At 37.0% G+C, this 20,245-nt stretch overlaps 1 protein-coding gene across 10 annotated transcripts in view; it reads right to left on the bottom strand.

Moving 5' to 3' along the window:
• Window positions 1-7,162: 7,162 nt before the first annotated feature.
• COL12A1 (collagen type XII alpha 1 chain) overlaps window positions 7,163-20,245 on the bottom strand; it is a 96,598-nt gene continuing 83,515 nt past the window's right edge. For 6 of the 10 annotated variants that reach the window (XM_038177720.2, XM_038177721.2, XM_038177726.2 and 3 more), the window contains 8 exons: window positions 19,945-19,998; window positions 19,122-19,193; window positions 14,474-14,509; window positions 14,299-14,365; window positions 12,979-13,167; window positions 11,876-11,944; window positions 10,630-10,800; window positions 7,163-8,262 (listed from right to left, as the gene is read on the bottom strand). In XM_038177720.2, the coding sequence (XP_038033648.2) occupies window positions 8,081-8,262; window positions 10,630-10,800; window positions 11,876-11,944; window positions 12,979-13,167; window positions 14,299-14,365; window positions 14,474-14,509; window positions 19,122-19,193; window positions 19,945-19,998 (840 nt within the window). In that variant the 3' untranslated portion in view covers window positions 7,163-8,080. Of the gene's footprint in view, window positions 10,269-10,629; window positions 10,801-11,875; window positions 11,945-12,978; window positions 13,168-14,298; window positions 14,366-14,473; window positions 14,510-19,121; window positions 19,194-19,944; window positions 19,999-20,245 lie in introns of all 10 variants that reach the window. The other 4 variants (XM_038177722.2, XM_072036267.1, XM_038177723.2 and 1 more) reach the window with 2 other exon arrangements.

The raw sequence follows: 20,245 nt of genomic DNA, 5'->3' as shown, positions 1-20,245 counted from the left end.
ATTCATATTTATGAACATTCACAAATCTGAAAAAAATCTTAGACACCTATTCCAAATAACTAAATTTTTAGGATATGCAAATACTATATCTGTGTATCTTCTGCCAGAAAGGGGTGATGGGTACATTTATTTAAAAGCATAGACCTCTCACCTTCTGATCATGAACTACAATGTTCAAAGTACTTGCTGAAGTGAATTGGCTTTCATTCGTGTTTATTACCTGCTTGCATACAAACTAATACAAACTAATGTGGTGAGCCAGTTTACCAGAATGGATAGCATAACTTTTGCTATACATGTGGGACAAAAGAAACAGCATTCAGAAAACAGTCTCTCATAAAACCCTTTAACCCTTTTTTTTTTTTTTTTTAATTAAGTGTGAAGATGCTCCTTCTGAGAATGAGCACATGACTTCACCTTCTGGGATGACTAAAAGTAGATGGAGTTTGAATGAGGAAACCCACTATGCAAAAGCTCTTTACATTTTGTCTGAAAGGAAGAACTGCAAGTCATATTTTCTTCTTCTCTTTCCCTTCACAATAAAGAAAAAACTTTCTTCCACCCTTGATGGCTCACACTTCCTCCAAAACAGCTCTTGGAGAAAGTGCAGCCACCAAACTGCACAAGATGGTGACTGCAATTGAACGTTTCCCTGTGTGATTTCACCTTTGCTCCTTCACATGTGATCATTCCTTTTCATGAACACTTCAGGTACACAGATGCCAGTCCAGCAACCCACACTGAGTGAGGGAGTTAGAAATTTGTTGGGCTGGGACACAGCTTTCAAATTCTTTCTTCTCTCTGTGATTTCATCTAGCTGAGCAAGAAGACAGCAAAGCTTCTCCAACCCCAGCTGGAGAAAGAGGGTGTGTTTTTAAAGAAATAAATAAAGGCAAAGCCCAGGTTAGAAGGATATGGCATTTAGGGAGGCTCTTTTTCTTGAAATTCCTTATTTCTGTGGCTAACTGATAATGCACTCGGTGCAAGAATGTGTTTGGGCTAATAATAATTAATCATATGCATTGAGGTAACTATTGGGAATCTTTTTATTGCTGTTTCCCCCCCTTTTTTTTATCACCTCTAATATCTCAGATTCAGGAGATGGGAGCAACCTCTGACCCTGCTATTGTACACCCTGTTATTGGTTAGGTTCTCTACCCAATTTCCTTGACCTTTGGGTGGTCTCTTTGGGCTAGAACTGTTCTGAATCATGAAAATTCTTTAATTTCATGCCACTGTCTGAAGTATATCTTTCAATTGTTGCTATACATTTAAAAGATTTTCTCCTCAGATGCCTGAAATCTTCATCCATTTCACTAGCAATTTTATCAATTCAGATTTCAGGAAGCAAGTGTTGTAGAGGAAAAACACATTGTTTAGACATGTCTTTGAGATAAGAGACATACAAGAAATGTTTGGTGCCATTTTGACTTCTGTTGCTACTGAAAAGAGATGAGTTAGGAAGACTGAAATTTAACCTCAGGATATTATGCTGGAGGATGCACTGGCTGGGATTTAGTAGTCTACAGGAGTTTTCTGTCAGATATACTGTACTCTAAGGCATTGCCAAATAACAACATAGAGTATTCATGGTATTCTGAAGAACTGCCAAAGAAAACAAGTCTGCAGATTCTCCTTTATTTGATGATATGCTTACATTTCTCATGTCAACAATTTCTAGAACTGAAATCTGAAGTATAAACATTTAAGGATGAATACTGACTCCTTTTTAGGGACAAATCCTAAACACAATGAAATCAGAAAAAAAAATAAAAAAAAATCAGTAATTGGAGGGAAAAAAAATGGACTTTGAATTTAAAAACAAACAAACAAACAAAAAAAAACTTCCCTTATCTTTGAGTGGGTGTACTTATGCATGACAGTGTGTATGTGCATATGTGTATATACAAAAATATATTTGTAGCATTTTTAAGATTATTTTTCTTTCTATTTCAAACCTATAGCTATATGTCTTTGGTTATTTACACATAAATTAAATTCTGTTCAAGTTTTAAACATTTTAAACATTTTTCACTGTCTTCTATTGGGGAAAAAAACAAAACGTAATTGTTTGGTTGTTTTTTTTTAGTAATTATGTAGTATAAACCAATTTGGAATGAAAATATGTCTTGAACTATCTCACGTGGTAATTAAAATCTGTAGCTACATATAAAAAGAAAGGAATAAAATCTACCAAGAAGACCTCCTGCTTGTTAATGTATTTTAACAGTAATATAAAAGCAGGAATAGGACAAATGGTATAAAAGATACAGGGAAGATTGTAAAGGCCAATACTCATACAAATATCAACAACAAGAAACCCTAAAATTCTGATCCTAAAATCCTACCTTGCCCTTTTGGCCTTAAGACAGACAACAGAAAAATGCAGGTCACATGGGATGCATGATCCATGAATCAAGGGAACTCTATTAATCTGGTTTAATGGAGTATACAGCCATCAAAAAAAAAAAAAAAAAAAAAAAATGGAGTAGAAGGAAGGAAGAAGGTTCTGAAAACATTAGATGGATCTCTTCTTGTAATCTTTTTCTTTTCCAGGCTAAGCAAACCCAGCTCTGACACACACCAGATGCTTCAGCGCCCAGTCCACCTTGGTGACTCTCCACTGGACTCACTCCAACACGAATTTGTCCTTCTTGTCACTGGGAAACCCAGAGCTGCACACTTGGGAGGGCTGTATAGAGGGGAATAGCACATAAACTTCAGGAAGGAAAGGCAGCAAGGATTATGCAGGGCATGACATGTTGGCATAACTGATAAGGAGAAACAGGTGCTGTACAGTGTACAGTAATTTGCTCTGTGTACAGTGTACAATTCATTTGCATGTACAGTTCATTGTCATGAAAGGAGCCTGAAGCTTCAAACATTAACATGTTGCAACTTTCCAGTGGTGGTTACCATGAGGCATAAACAGCAGGCCATTATAACTCATAAACATCTCACATTTGCTTCAGCTTGTTAGCTGTAAAAATAGCACTACTCAAGGTATTTCTCCGTTACATACTTGCCAGACAGGGGAACTTCTGTCATGTTCAGTACTGGGGTTCTGGTAACTTACAAATGTCTTTATTTTGCACTACTTTAGAGACCAGTAATTCTGGTGACTTTTTGGCAGAGGTATCTGGATAGGTGCAGTCTATAACAGAAAAAAGATATAGATTTTCTTTTCTATTTTCCAGTATTTCCTGAGCATCTGAAGCTTTTCTGCCATTATTATAGCTGAAGGAAATGTAACTATCTCCTTCAGTATTTTTAACCTACAAACTGTGCTTGGATAACGTGCTATGAAAAGGAGAGACAGAAGGTATCTGACAGAAGGTATCTTATTTCTTCCCTGTCCTATTTTTAGTTTTGTTCAATATTTAATATTATACAAATAATACGTGTAGTGACTCAGAAAATAACTCAAGGCAGGTTAATGGGGTCAAGCTATTAGAGGCATAGCGACTTCTGAAACTGAGAGGTCAATGGATATCTCAAAGTAAGCACCTAGAAATGTCATGTTCCCATATCTGTAATAACTCAAGAGTCTAGTCAGTAGCTTGCACCACTCTAGAAAGAAATAAGTATGGGTTATACAAAGAAAAGGTACAGTCACCATGAACGAAGCCTTCAAGGCATCCTGGACTGTCTTTATAGGAATGAAAGCGGAAGTTAAACTAGGCACTAAACTATTCTCTAAAAACAGTTCAGAAACAAACTGCATTTTTCAAGGATGAAGAAATTCAGAACAATGCTAGCCCAGAAGTGAGATTGAGAGCAAAATGTGCTTCACAGTTCAAATATCTTGCTGCATTCCTTCATTATATATATATATATATATATATATATATATAATTGCTAAGAATGTTTTACATCTCCAAGCTTACAGAACAGATCTCTTGAATGAGGGCAAGACTATAAATTTAATCTTACTAAAGTCAGCGGCAAAATGTACAAGATGTTACATGAGGCAGGATTTCACTTTACTTTCCAGTAAATTTCACTCTCTGAGGTACAATTTGTCGCAATGAGCTCAGCTGTCTTATGTATGAAACAAAAGAATAAAACATTTGGATAGGATCACAGCACGGGACAAGAACTAAATGAAAATACAACTGAGCATTTATTTTCAGAGGCCAATAGTGTATCAGCACTAAAAACACTTTCTGAGTCTACTCTTTTTACATGAGTGTTGACTAAGAACTTTCATACATGGAGAATTCTTCAGGAGCATTTCCTCCCATTCCCATCTCTTTTTCAGGGCATAAAAGTGATGGCTGTATGAATCTTAACTAGCTGGTCAAGCCAAATGTATGAGGTCTTTAGAAGAATACTGAAGGAAGAAAAATCTGTTACAATCTGTGTTTTCTTGGTGCCTACAAGCTGGTCTTGATATTTCTGACTTTGCATATGAGAAATGCAGCTGCATTCATATCAGCATGTTCAATAGGGCATTTGAAGTAAAATTAAAAGGTATTTATAAAAGGTATTCATTATTATATTCAAAACTGATATGAAAATTATCAACTTTACACAGTGCAACACCTTCACAAAATATTTTCCCATTTGTAATGTTGATCTAAGTTGCAGTCAAAAATATCAACACATTACTTCAGTCTATAAAGGCAGTGAGTAAGCTCAAGAAATATATGACTCCTTTAATGTGTTTTCAGTGGTGACAGTGATTCTGGAAACTTGCAAAAAATTAATTTTCCTTTTTAAGAACTATAGAGATTAATCAAGTTAAAACTAATATACCTTTTTTATAGCAAAAAGGGTCTTCATGAGAAAAATTGTTCATGCTTTAGATTGAAACTCTTCATGTCTGTTAAAACAATCACTGTCACTTTATGTTCTTTTATTAGCATCTCTGTGCAGTCAGTGCTAGGGTGCAATGTCAAAAGACATTACTGCAAAACCACAAACAGAAGAAAAAAAAAAAAAGAGGCACTATTTTAAGTGAGACTCTTTGAGACTCTTTACGTGCTTTTCTTCACTCCATTTTTGCTTATTATTTTTGCCTAGAGATCTCAGCAGTGATGCACCATCATAATATTTAGCCTTTGTAAAACAGTAATGCTCCCTGGTGATTTGTGCAGTTTTGCTATCTGTGCTATCAAGAATGCAAAGAACTTGCCCTCTGAAAAATATCTGTGGGTCAGAGAAAAGACCATCTTCATTAAGATCCTCTCTGCAATGCTCTGCCCTAATTTCAGACAAGTAAAGTCCCTCTCCCACTTACTTGTTCATATTCACAATTTTAGCCAAAGGAGAGAAAAACTGAGCTTCTAAACAATTTCCTTCTTTAAAAATTCCAGACTATGCAAACTGCTCAGTTGTGCATGAGGTATTCAGGAGCTCGAACTTGTGTTTGCTTTGCATCTGTACTTCTCCAGGACTTGCTTGTCTCAACCTCACATCAGCTTTCCCAGAAGTGTCATCAGTACCTCCCTGAGAGTCATTCCCATGAGAATTCCTGGAAATTAGATATTCTTCCTTGTTGGCCTCTATCAGAAAACACTCATTTCTATGCTGTATCCAAGCATTTCAAGTATTTTCTCCAGACTTGATGAGCCAGTGAAAGTCCTTTTCTCTTCAAAATGCACTGCTAGCAGGATGCCTCTGTCAAGTATTGCCATAAAGGTGAAATAAATATTACAGGCTTGGGGAGCTGGTTTTTGTTTGCTTGTTTTTTGAGGTAAGGGGTTGTCTTTTCTTTTCTTTTTTTTTTTTTTTTTTTTTCCATTGCATATCTCAAGTTCAGAGATTGATTCATCCTTTGTAGTTCTGTGCCTGTAGGAAGGAAACATCCTAGAGGTGCTATCCATCCTGCAGATCTGCAAGCAGAAGTTTAATATGAACTGACTACCAACAAGCTGAGGTTCTATTTACTATTTAAATATTTCATCAGAAAATCAATCAGCACCTCTATCAATAAGGAACACAAAGAATGTGAAGAGTGTCTGTCAGGCATCAGATACACTTTTTGTGAAGAAATTGGAAAGTAATTTAAAATATATGCTTTTAATAAGCTATTCTTTTCGTAAAGCTTTCTGTTTGGAGGACAGAAGGGAATCTTTATTATGAAGATACGAGCATCCAGTTAAGCTTGTCCTAGTGACACAATTAATGCCAGAAACAGACTGATAGGAGATCAATGTAAGATCTCATTATTTCAAATACAGTTCAGAGAAACATTCTAATCACTTCTCCAAGTTCCTACCAACTATTTTTTTTCCTGCCAGGCAGCTGCAGAACATACTTGTGATACTTTGAAAATACTTCCCCACAATCAGATGAAAACACAATCAATAACTTAGATTATTCTTTAAATGTTCCTCAGCTCAGCCCAGAATTATTCCCTTACAGTCTAAAAGACATATGGCTATAATCTGAGTCACTCTTTGAAATGTGTTTATTTTATTTTATTTATTTATTTCACTGATAACCCATCAGGCAGTCTAAGAAGTTGTATAAATTGCATTTGTTGACACTAAAATTCGTCACACAAGTCAGAGTAAATACTCAGTGACCAGGAAGCCAGCCTGCAAATCTGGCTTCACTTCCATGACGTGTTTCAAATGATCTTTAGACATGCCACTGCAGCTTTCCCAATGAAGTTGAAAGGCTGTGCTCTAGGTGCTACGTCATGTATGGTCCCAGCAAGATGAAGCTCACTAAACAACAGACACGCATACTCAAGCAAGCTATTTGCTACTACTGAACTAAGTGCTACCATGGCTACAATGCTCATGGCACATCAAGAATTAAAAGTTTGTGTGGCTTTAGCTACTTGCTGCAGCCCAAGTAGTTCCCGAGGTGGAAAGAGTCTCTCTTGCTGCAATTAGAAGCATCAAGAAGGAAAAAAAAAGAAAAAAAGAAAAAAAAAAAACCTGCATCTAATGAGCTTCTTCATTTTCTTTACCAAATGCGTTGCAGACTGAATTTTATTAAAAGTCACATTCATACCCCAGACAGTGGAAACCTCTTTTGCTTTCATCCACCCACCTCAGGATACCACAGCCCAAATACCTATTTTAAGACTGTTCCCATTCTAGTTGATTTTTGGTAACTGACATTTACAAACAGCGGAATAAATAACACTAATAGAGAACACACACATCAGTCTCAATGGGCCTTTCAAAAAATGAATAGCCAAATATAAATTTTCAGTAGTTTTATTGAAAAATGCCTCTTTCATTTCAGAAATAAATAATATAAGGCAGTGAAATTCACAATTTGCAGTTAAAATATAAAAGCAGCAATTCTATATCCATAGTCTTGCAAACAATTTCCAACTGCTTTTGATAACTAAGAAACATTGTATTCTGAAAAAAAAAAATCCATACTAAATATACAACATAAACATGCAATTCCATCTCTGCAGGATTGACTGCAATTCGGCATAAATGTTACTGTGTCTACAAACAAGGAGATTTCAGGCATTATTAAACTGTATCCAGTTGATACAACAAATTCAGCTACTTAATGTTTGTGGTGTTTAAAGGAGATGTATAAGAGCAGTATATGCTCTACAAAGTGTAACTAAGAATAGAAGAAAATGACAATGATATTGAAAGGAGAGAGAATTATTTTTTTGTCTTCTTCCTTTTTTAACTACATAATGCAGACGTGTGATCTGACTGAGCTGCAAACATGCATGTGAAAAAGAAGAAAAATGTAGAGCTAAAGCAGACAGTCCTCAGAAAATTTGCAGCAGCTCTGTGGTTATTTTTATTTTGTTTTTTTGGTTTTCTTTCTTTTTTTTTTTTTAATTTGTTTTTACACTATTTTAATGAAACGGCAACACTGGGATAACTGAACGCACATATTAACCTGTATGCAGCCACTAAAAGCAAAAGTATTTTACAAGCATTTCCAGAGCAATATGAAGTCTCTAGTTACACATATTGCTATCCTCACACAAGCAAGATACAAAACAAGGGTGCATCTGATATGAAAAGACCAGAAAGCTAGAATGCAGAAGGAACAATGCACTCTCCCTGTGTGTATCTGCAAATGCAAGTATAGCAAAGACAAAAACCACCAACCAAAAAACCCAAAACAAGACACAGATCTTTTATGGCTTTGGTTTTGCTTTTCTTGACAGCGATCTTCTCCAGCGCATGTGCTCAGGATATTCTGGTGAATGCATTTCAACTCCATAGTCCTCATACTCGTCCTCTCTCCTTTCTGACTCCATAGGTACTATGAAGGGTTCACCTTCAGGTTGATAGGGTCCACTTTCAGGCACATATGGTTCTGGTTGAAAATAGTTGTCCGATTGAACATTATAGTTATCGCATGTCTTTGAATCCGCAAATACAACGAAAGTTAGTTTTTCTACATAATGTTAGTCCAATCTTATTTCCATAAAATAAATATATAAATTAATAGTTCACTGGGGGTGCTTTCAGTTTTGTTCATGAATACTTTTTGGCAGTAAAATAATAAAAAGTTTAAAATTAATTGTGAAAGGCTTTGTATTTATAATACACAAAACAGTGCAGAAAGAGTCTTAAATTATGCAAGGGACCAGTTATTGTTAAAAAAAAAAAAAAAAAAAGGCAAATCAAATAAAATTATTATTTTACAGCTACTTCAGTAAATCAAAGCACTGGACTTTATTTTAGACTATGTAATTAATAGAACACATGGAGCAGGCAAAATGAACAGGTGGGTTTGGCATATACTAATTTTCTCTGAGAATGGGAAAGTGTACACATAACTATCACCAGCGGCAATATACAGTACATGTCATTTTCTCGTGCTGTTCCTCGTAACAAACCGAGTTACAGCTGGTGCTTCAGGAACACCAAAAACTACAGCAAAACAGAAGAAATATAATTATAAAACTTTTGTATTTATAACTGCAGTTACAGAATCCAACAAGATTACATATAAAAAAGGCACATGCCCCGATTCAGACATGTTGGTAATAAGCAACAGACAGGTAGATTTCTTAAGTTGTCAAAGATGTTATTCTGGCATATAGCAAGCAGCAGCAGGCTTTTATGCAAAAGCATCACATAGAGTTGTTAACAGATTTTAGTGGGTACGGTCCCATACAAATCATTTACAAGCCACAATTAGTTTACTATTTACATAAGTCATTTCTCATTTACCAGGTTAAATCCGTCTCTTCTATTGGCATTACCTTTGCTGGTTAGTAGTTTTATAAGCCTCCTTCACCAGTGAGACTTTTGATGGTCTGGGTCTTTTTTTAAAAAAGAATGACTCTCTATTTTATTATTGAAATGCAACAGGCTTAATGAAATGGCATCACTGTCCTTTATCTCATTCACAAGTTGTGTTAGTAAAAAGAATCTCCCCATTCATTCTATCAGGCCAACATGGTTCAAAAACCATATCCGTGGTGAAATATCCATACGGACTCATTTTCTAATAAGCACGTGCGCAAACATCTCAGAAACAGGATTTTCATGTATTCAAACTGTAAGCAGCACTGGCGACTTAGAAAATGTGTTAGCCGAAACCTGAAACAGGTCAAAGATGATGTTAGTCTTTTAAAAAGTTCATCTGATGTGCAAAAACATACTTTCATCCAACTAAATACATAACAGTTAATTCATAGGCATATATCTATATATGTATACATAGCTGATTACTAGAAAGGAGAACACTGCTGAATCACAGGCACAATTTTCTTTCATTTTCATTTAAATATGAATTTTGTGAGGTCTCCATAACCACCTAGCTCTTTAACCATCAGCACTGAATCTGCAAGTGTGTACATATATATATATATATCTTTTTTTTTCTTTTCATGGGTACATGCACAATACACTAACAGCAAACCATATTCAATAGTAGTATCACATACACTAATTTTGAGATGTTGCAATGCATACATATTAATCTCTTAACAATACTGTGGTCCTGCAGGATCCCCGTGTTAAAATATATTGGAATATTTCCAGTCAGAAATTGGTGGCCGCTGTGACCCTGGTATTTTGATTGCAGATGCAGCCTAATATTTTAAGATACATCACAGAGAGGAAGGCTGGTATGACCCAGGACTAATCAGAGACTCCATGGTGTTTAACTCAGTAGAAATTGTAGGACAGTGGTGATTTTCAGTTGTCTGCATTGTATCACTGAATGGATTTCCTTTGTGGGAAATTTTGGTTTCAGGTATAAATTTGGTATAAATTATCCTGACATTGCTCAGAAAGAGACACACGGAAATTGCCAGCCACAGCATTCTTTTTATTTTTCAAGAGAAACATGGAGAATTCAACCTTGTTCTGAAGACGATTGGAAGGAGTGAGGAGGGGGGAAGAAAAAGAAGAAGAAGAAAATTGTCACTTAAATCCTATGAGCAACATTATCAACTACTAACCTTCTATGTTAAAAATTAAATAATTTGTATCTACTTCCTATTTAAAGTGAACGACACATAACATCAATTAAATCTGCATCAAGGGCCACATGACTGCTCATATGCCTGCACATTACAATGAGGCAGGCCTGCTCACTGCAACCTTTTCCTCCTGATTCAGCATGTCCAGGTTAGCAGGTCTGTCTCATGTAAAGCAATTCAATACGAACAGACACATCTGTAAAGATCATTTAAGACAAACAGCAGTTCAGTTGTTCATAACATACCTGGGAATCCTTGGCCATTGTAAGGGATGCTAGCACACTGGGATGAATCACAGTATCCAGGTGGCCCTGGAGGACCTCGAATACCCGCATTTCCAGGACGACCTGGAGGCCCTGGTGGTCCTCGTGATCCTGTGGAGCCTGGTGGACCAGTTCTAGATTCTCCTTGTGGACCTAATTTTAGAATTGAAAGGTTGGTGGGTTGTTTTCATTAAGAGCCAGCTTGATAAAACAGCTAACATTACTGCTGTCTAGACTACACAGTCTAAGCTATGTCTTTGGTGAAAAAACATTTGCATTTTGTTGCTATACGGGGGTCAACAGAAAGAAAAACAAAAGAAATGTAGAAATGTGACTCATCATTTGTTGCTTCCCTGTGTGTGGCTTACTTAAGATTTTTTTTTCACGCAAACCGATTTAGTAAGTTTTGAGCCAAGTAAGAAACATCAATGAATTTCCTGGTTTATTTCCCCTCTGCGTAAGATATGAACATCTCAAGGGAAACTACTAGATTAGACAAGCACACTGGATTTCAATTAAAATATAGGAGTACATTAATTCTGCTACCCTGCAGCCCTAGGATAGATGAGGTAATGTTTTTTTTGGAACAGGTCTTATTATGGTTAGCAGAAAAATAAAGCTTCAAGTATCTGGGGTTACAATTTGCTGCAAGCAACTTATGAGTCCTGTAATGAAAAACCACGTTTAGCCTAGTGAACTAAAAGCAGAAACAATTGATACAGCTGACTTCTGCCAAGGCATCGGTGAACAAAATTTCAAGACACAAAGAGCAAAAGCAACAGTCAAATCATCAGACTCTATCACCTAGTAACTCCATATGTTGGAATATAATTATGTAGTTCTTGAGCAATTTGTACTTCTGTAATCAAAAATCAAAGTAGAAAATGAATTTAGATACTCTGAAAGAATCATCTATTAAGACTTGTGAAAATTAAAATTAAGCATTTCAACAATGTATTTTCATAAAATACATTTTCCTGCAAACAAGCATGCCAGAAGGGTAAGTTACAAGACAAAGATAAATATCTTCTAGCCACATCCAAAAGTCTCTAAAAATCGCTTATTTTTACAGGGGCTCCCAGTAAACTCTAATATATTTCAAAAACATGAAGCACACAAAGTAAAGCACATTGATTCACCATATGCAGTCTGGTGCTATATGAGAAAATATTGTCTTTTTCTCCTACTTTTCTGTAATCTGATTTTAACTAAAACAAGAAATATTTACCAGGTGGTCCTGGCAAACCTCGTGGTCCTTGAGATCCAGTCCCTCTTTCACCTTTCTCTCCAGGCATTCCTATTAAAAAAAAAAAAAAGGCAACCACATCAAAAATATTTCTCCATGCTTTCTCTGCTTTCTCATTGATATTAATTCCAATTATTTAATGGAAGATGTGTGGGTCAAACCTTATTTGGTACCCCACGTATACTTAGGGAAATACTTAATTTGGATATAAATATACTAACCCATAAACAAAGTAGGATGCACAGGCAATTTGGTGTAAATAAAGTTTCTCAGAACACAGAAAAGTCTTTGAGACACTTAGAACACCACAGAACTTGATTATTTTATACTATGAAGAAGGTATTTTCAAGCTTGCAGATTTCTGATATAAAAGTATGCTTTACAGTTTCTTAGATACAGAATTCAGAAATTCATTCTTCCTTCCTTTTCTCTGTGTCTTTTTTGAAGATTAAAGTACAATATATGCTAGAAAATGCAATAGTGAGTCTATGCTATGGTAGAGTAGCAGGAATACACACACGCTACTTCATAGAATAATACAGACACTTGATATCACTGCAGGAATCCAAGGTAGCCAAAAATAGGCATATCTATATGCTCAAACTCAAGTTAGCATTTCTTCCCTCTCAGAGTAGTGCAAAGAGCCAAGGATGTAGAACTAATTCTTTCAACTCCTACTTTATATTCTTAGTAATGACTCATTTTCTCTCTTAATTAGATGTCTATTCTGCAAAGAGTTGTGTTACTCCAAACAGCCTTTCAAGATGTAGCTGCTTAGTGCCAGAAAAGCTCTGAGAACATTCTCTTTCCTGGGATATCCTGTGGATGCCTGAGACAGCAGCCAAAAAGTTACACCAACGCGTGTTTTATGAAACATGATCAAGGGAGAGACAGAGGAGAACACTGATGTAATTAACCATGTCCTCCAGTACATCGGTGTCCCTCAGGCAATCCAGCTGACCCAACCAGACACTGTTAGGTGTGGGCTTCATAGTCTGACATGGTTAAAGGGATTAGGCTTCTCCTCTGGCAGCCTCTGCACTACAGCCACTGTGAAATATAGAGATGCCTTGGGCATTACTCACCTCTTTCACCAGGTGGTCCTTGGACCCCAGGAGGTCCTGGGAATCCTGGTCTTCCTCCAGGCCCAGGCTCTCCTCTTGTCCCAGCAGCTCCTGGGGGACCAGGTGGTCCTGGTGGCCCTGGCTGATTACGGTTTGAATAATAATCATTCGGGATTTGATTCAGCATTTGATTGAACCGGCTCATTTGGCCTTAAAATGAAAGAAAACAGTAAACCATGTGAAATGCGTGAAAATCTTTTCTGAGTGGGAAGGAATAAAGAAGCATCTCTTCATTAAAATCTTGCCTTATGATCATTCAAAAAATTAGTGTTGCTTTGGTCCAGATGAATTAAAAAGACCTAAGATGAATGACAATGCTGGAAAGAAATGGAGGGGGGAGGGAAGAAGGGTAGGTAGAAATCTAGAAGCTGAAAGCATTATCAAAAGTTATTTTTAAGGCAATTAGAGTCACAAAATAAGTATTTGTTTACAATATGCTTGCTCTCAGAGCTCTGGTTAGAGGTTGTTTCTACTCTGAAGAACAGAAAGAACTCGTCCCAGTTCAAACAGTGAAGAGGATCATATTTTGATGCAGAGCTCTGAAGCAACCACAGGCTCAGGATAAATTGCTCCTGTGTAGAGCAAGCAGGACACAATCTATGATGTCTATGAATTTCATTTCCAAAGAAAGGTATCTTTGAACAAAAGCAATAGCACAAAGTAGCTAAGCAGAAAGGAGCCCTTAATAGGGGGCCACATCTAGACCTTCCTAATTAATGTCAGTTACCAGTCCTAGCGTAAGAACAGCTTCAATCCCAGCAGAGCTGTACCCTGTAACTACTCCTTTTGTGGCTATAAAGGACTGAAATTCAGTTTAGAGACCTGAACCAAAGAAATATTTTTACTTGCATAGCACAATGATTCTGTGCATGGTATTTACCCAGCACTCATCTGTCACTTCCCACTAGTAAAGCCCCTGCAGTGAGCATACTTTTTCTCAGGTTCCATCCTCCTGAAGATAAGACATGATTAATGAGAAAATGTATACTGATTTTATGACACAAATAAAGTAATTTTGGAAGAGACTGATAATAGGAAAGCCACCTGCACAGCACCTACAGAGGATATTAGATTTCTATATATATTGCTAAAGTTGGCAAAAATTTAGTGCTACATTTTTTCCACCAAGTCAGTGGCATTGGACAATCATCGTTATCATTCAGACTCATTTTGCTGTGTGGCTAGTACCCCTCACCTTAAATTTAAGTATTTTTTTTTCTCTTTTAACAATCAAACTAGTAGATTACTAGTATGAGAAACAAAGCAAACAACACCATTTACCATTTATCAATTGTTCACAAACTTGTCTTGCAACTGCTCGCATCATGTTCTGAGAAGCAATGTCACCCTAAATAATCAAAAACAAAACAAGTGTTTATTAGTAAGTGTCTGTGATTTAAAGAGACAGTGCTTAATTAAAAACATCTAAGGGAAACTGACTTTAAAGCAGACTTACTCTGTCACCTTTTTCTCCCTTCATTCCAGGTGAACCCTAAAATAAATATAGTAGCACTGTTATTTCATGTATCAAAATACACGCCAGCATAGGATTATACACAAAGAAGGACCAAAGCAGAAATACTACTATGAAGGAAAATAAATAAATAAATAAATAAATCCTGTACTTCAGAGCTATTACCTACAAAAATTCCATATAGATTGACAAAGACATCTAACAGATATGTACCCAAGCATCTGCTGGACAGAGCTTTCTCATCTGGAAATTAGGTAAAACAGATGCTTTAGCATGATGTACAGATGCAAATCGTGCCACAGATCTTCCATTTTCAAGCTGCTGTCAGAAGACTAAATTAAACTAAATTAAGAGTCCCTTAACAGTCAGGAACTTTTCATTAAATAACATAGTTTTTTGGTCCAGAAAAGGGGGTTCATCAGATCCATGTATCTCTGGGCTAGGACACAGTCTCACAACAAAAATGCCTAAACACTCCAGTGGTTAGGGCAGTCCTGAAACACAGGAATTGCAGACTCACTGCAGGACATCACAGGTACATCTTTAACAGCAAAAATATATTTCTTCAGCAAAAGTGATTTTCCTCGCCACACTAGAAAGTCAGTTTCCATATAGTCTAATTAATATTTAGTATTTTGGACAGTGCAGAAAAGCTTTAAATAAGATAAAGAACTATAGACAAGCTGAATGCTCAATGGTCAAAGCATTTACATGAGATGCACGTCCCATCTCCAAATCAGGAAAAGCAGTAAGGTGTACTTCAAAGGTGAATGACCAGATCAGTCATCTGCTGCTTTGCATCCTAAGTGTTACTGCTTTCTACATCTTAGTATTTCTTTAAGGAGCCTGTTTATCACCACTAACAAAGCAAAGGCTAAGTGTGGGCTGCAGCTGTTTTTCATAACATTCTTACAGTACCCACAAATAATTTCAACAACACAAGAAAACAAATCATTCCACTGCGGTCACAGAGGATATGGTTTGAATGCAGTGGCACTGTTTCATAAACTTCCATCAAAGTTTTGGTCAAAAAAAAAAATCCCACGAGGTATGTCAGAGTGTGAGCTCATTATGGTGTCTGAGCTTCTCAGCAGCAGCCATGCATTCACCTCCCTCATAACATGCCATAGAAAACATGAGGTGGCTCATCCATCAATGAGTTAAGCAGATGGTATATGGTTTATTTGCATCAGACATAAAAAAAAAAAAAAAAGGCAAGCTTAAAAGGTTCAAATTCTGTATATGATATCTGGAAGCACTTTTTTCTGAACAGTCAAGAGCACTTCCTTAGGCTGCTGCCTTCAGCCAAAAGCCATGTTGGTAAGACAAGGTGTTTTCTTGCAACAAAGGCACAACTTTGCTCCAATGTGTTGCCAGCAAAGGCCCCACAGATAGAAAAATGCTAAGGACATTCAATAATCATACGCAATATATAGTCAACTTTACAATTCATTGAACCAAATAAACCTCATTATTCAATTTGTAACTTTGCAAAGAGACACTGATTCAGCCTTAGGATTGGAAACCTATAGGCTATTCTTAACTAATCTTAAAATGTAAAGATAAGAGACTGATTGGTAATGTTAACAACGAAGTTCATTTTCCACCTGGGTATTTTAGATATATGATTTCCAAAAAAACAATTATAACTGCAATTACTGAGTTGCTATTTGCATCTTCCTCCCACTTGGCTATATTCTGCTTAAATTTCACTTTATTTTCCTTTGATAGACAAAAACGTGCAACTTAGCCAACTGCTTGCCAGCATTTTGAGAAGCAGCAGCTGCTGCTGACATTCTACTTTGTTGATATCCTGTGATGAGGGAGTCACTTGGGGTCAGTGTGAGGAAATGCTAGTTTATGCTGCTCGTGGGATTTTTCTGAGCTGTGGGATGAAGGCTGGGGTTGCAGCAAAAAAAAATCTGCAGTTTAAGGAGGACAAAACAAAGGAAGGATGCTATTTTTACTTTAAAAGATAATATACTCAGTTGTTTTCCCCAAAAGAATGCTTGATCCCCACTAGAACCACCAGGCCGCTGCCCTCAAAGCACCATCTTTTTTAGACTTCATCTAGGATCTCTGCACAGATGAATGCAAGATTAGCGAACAGCAAAGAGTGAAAAATGCTCAAAAATTGCATTTAACTCAGAACAAACGTCTCCTTTATATGCTCAAATTCTAAGGGTTTTCAGAGTCAGTTTGGTCCTGGAACCACCAGCCTAATAGGACCTTATATATAAAACATATTTTTCCTAGGGTCCTTCTAAATAAAAAAGTCAAACCCTGCTGTAACAGACACCATGTAACAGAGTCTATTTTATAAACAAGACAGCTCTGCTTTAAGAAGACTTAGAATGCCCACTTGTACATTACAGTTTTTATTCTCAAACCTATAAAACAACAGTACTGTAAAACAACTTTTCTTCTCTGATAGTCGAAGGTCTTCTATTTCCCATTATATTCACAGAAAATGTATAATCATTTCTTCTTAAGACAATATCCTCTTTTAGCTTTATGACTCTTAGCCTTGAAGGTGTTACCACATGACATATGTATGGACTACTAGGAAATTCTCTCTCATTCTGACCAGTCAGGCAGATTACAGATACTTGATTCTCTTCTAGGACAGACAGCCCTCAGTTCTCAACAGATTACTGACTCAGCTATGCTCTTACTGTTGCTTTCTCATTCATTTTGTTACTACACTGAAAACCCACATAATTTCTCTTGGAAATACTTATAAGCATATTATAAAGTCAAATTTCCTATTTCCATGAAAATTCAGTTAACAAGTCAACTTGTTTCCATATAAGTACATATTGAGGTATAGAAATGTTTACAGCCACATTAGTGGTGTGGTCTGCCTCAGCTTAGCATATTAGTGGTATCTTACACATCAGGAAAGAGTTTCAATTGAGTGCATTCAATGGGAATGTCTTAGCAACTGCCAAAGTTCCTCATAATTTGCATGTAATTGTGCGTCCTTGGACTGGGACATAAAGACCCTTGCTTTGTAGGGACCGATCACCTGACTTGTGTTGTATAATATCTACAATAAAGATTGTTTGGGTAGAAGAAAAAAATGGCAGGATGTAGATGAAAATTATTTGTATTTACCAGAGGCAATGTGAAGCCTTATTATCTTTCTCCAGGGCAGGAAGTCACAAATTCAGGCAGGCCTGAACTATGACTCAGGGCATTGCAAGTTACATTTAGCCATTAGGCTGCAACTTTGGCATTCTAATGCAAAACATCACAAAGGAAAGCATTGAAATTCTGTCCGCCAAGAGTCTGATAAAACATCTGTGCAAGGTGCAAGCCAGAATTCCTGCTGGGATCTGTTCTAGAAACATAAGAATTGGTAAATATGATGTGTAGCATCACATTACAAGAAAGTGCAATAAGCGGGGGAAAAAATGTATTTTTAACTGAAAGAAACTCTTAGGATCAGACTGCAAGAGAACTTACATGCGGTGGTTGGACAGGCATTGACTGCTTTGCTTTGCAAAAGCATTGAAACTGGCCTTGTAGCCAAATTTGCTTTTAGTCGCATTATTTATCTTCAAAACATCTTTGCTACTGCAATGGAGCAGTTATTCAGTATCCCAGGAGAAGGAAAATACAGATACAACTAGTATTTTGGAGCTCACTTGTCAGTAAGCCATAGCACCTTATGCCCCTGTTGTGTCTGACCTACCAGGAATATCACATGAGGCATGTATGTCTAAATGCAGGAAAGCTCAAGTTCATTCCTAAGACACCCAATGTCCTCTACTGCAAGGACAAATGGGATTTACAGACTGAAAAAAGCAGACCGAATTCAGTATGTGTATGAGAAAATGACCCAGTTTCCAGATCCTCCTAGGAATTTAAAAGTTCCTAATCATCAAGCTACCCAGCCTACTAGATACTTCTCCAAATTATCCAGCTTCCACTTACATAAGGAAATTGTAGTGAGAGGGAAAATTCTTGCTGACATTAAGATAGAAAAAATGAATGACTTCATGTTTCAATTGCTGTCTCCACTCCTGAATCAAACAATTTCTCAGAGATCCTATAAAAGAATCAATTCAAATGTCTTCTGAAACTTTTGGTGGGAGGCAGCACCTCCTGCTCTTTCTCCCTTTTCAGGGTGCACTTTAAAGTTAAAGGTTTGACTAGAACCCACAGAATCTACCCTCAAATAATTTTAGAATCACATTGTAGAAAACCAAAACATTTGCAAACTAGAAGTGATTATGTAACATTATCAAAGATTCTTTCACCTTCGTCGGTGTACCACTTTTTCACTACACACACACACACAAACGTAAGGACTTACCCGTTATTTTGCTGACCCAGTTCTTCATGCTTATGCAGTGTCGGAATATATGTCTTGGCACATAATAGTCTATAATCTTTTTAGTGGAAACCAGAGACCGCAGTTTCCAGACCCAACTATTAAACTCAGCAAAAAGGCATACTATAAAAATAAAATTGTTTGAAAGAAGGTTTGTGGTCTAAGGTCAGCTCTGCTGTATTAACCACTGTCTCATAAGTGCGAGACAAGCATTTAAAGAAAGGATAAGTCTCATTCATCAACAGACAGCATAATTTTAAAATTGATCCTATAAGTATATCATTATCTTACTGGTGTCCCACGATCTCCTGGTTTCCCTGGTTTTCCACTTGGGCCAGCAACTCCTGGAACTCCTGGGGCACCCTGCAGCAGAACGCATGTAAAGTGAATTGTAGAAACACACAATGGCCTACATGCTGATAAGAAAGATGCTATGGTATTTGTAATTGCAGAGGGGCTCTTGAGAGTTTTTTTCTTCTGTTAGGTATGTATCAGGCTTGAAAGCTTCCCTCCAGAAAAATAAAAAAATTAAAACAATGGGAAGGGAAGGGAAGGGAAGGGAAGGGAAGGGAAGGGAAGGGAAGGGAAGGGAAGGGAAGGGAAGGGAAGGGAAGGGAAGGGAAGGGAAGGGAAGGGAAGGGAAGGGAAGGGAAGGGAAGGGAAGGGAAGGGAAGGGAAGGGAAGGGAAGGGAAGGGAAGGGAAGGGAAGGGAAGGGAAGGGAAGGGAAGGGAAGGGAAGGGAAGGGAAGGGAAGGGAAGGGAAGGGAAGGGAAGGGAAGGGATCAGTAGATCTTGGTGTGCTTTTAAAGCTCATGGCTAGAGAATGAGGTAAACTCGTTTTTCCCTTATTTACACTGAATTAAATCAGTTTTGAAACCACTGGAAGTCACATGGGTAAAAACAACTGAAAGAACAATTTAGCTTACATGAATGTTTGTGAATACATGTTTTACACAGTTGTCTGCTCACCTTTTACTGAGAGTTTCTCAGATCCATTTGGGATATTAAGCAAAGGATCCATTTCATATTTAACATAACTTGAAAATGTCAATGTGTCCCTCTCTTTGCTCGGGTCTCTTATGTCAGTGTTTACCAAAGACAAAATTATATTTACCGCTGGTCCTGGTGGGCCTCTGGGACCTGTGGGACCATCTTTTCCTGTGAAACCCTATTTTAAAAAAAATCAGAATTAGAGATTAATCTAAAATTGCAGCAATCCCTGACTAAAATCATCCTTAGGATTAGGTAATTGCAATACTTCTAATTAGTACTATGATGTATTTTAAAACTTATCCACACTGTTAGTTACAAAAATAGCTGTCACTGCTAGTGCTGAGGAAGGCTATATATGGAACAATGAACTTGAGCCAATTTAGAAGATGTTCAGCTGCTGTTGATTGACTGCGGATGGAATG

Source organism: Anas platyrhynchos, chromosome 3 (assembly GCF_047663525.1).
Source record: "Anas platyrhynchos isolate ZD024472 breed Pekin duck chromosome 3, IASCAAS_PekinDuck_T2T, whole genome shotgun sequence".
Classification (NCBI taxonomy): Eukaryota; Metazoa; Chordata; class Aves; order Anseriformes; family Anatidae; genus Anas; species Anas platyrhynchos.
The sequence above is the reverse complement of the archived record's forward strand: the minus strand, read 5'-3'. Positions and strand labels throughout refer to the sequence as shown.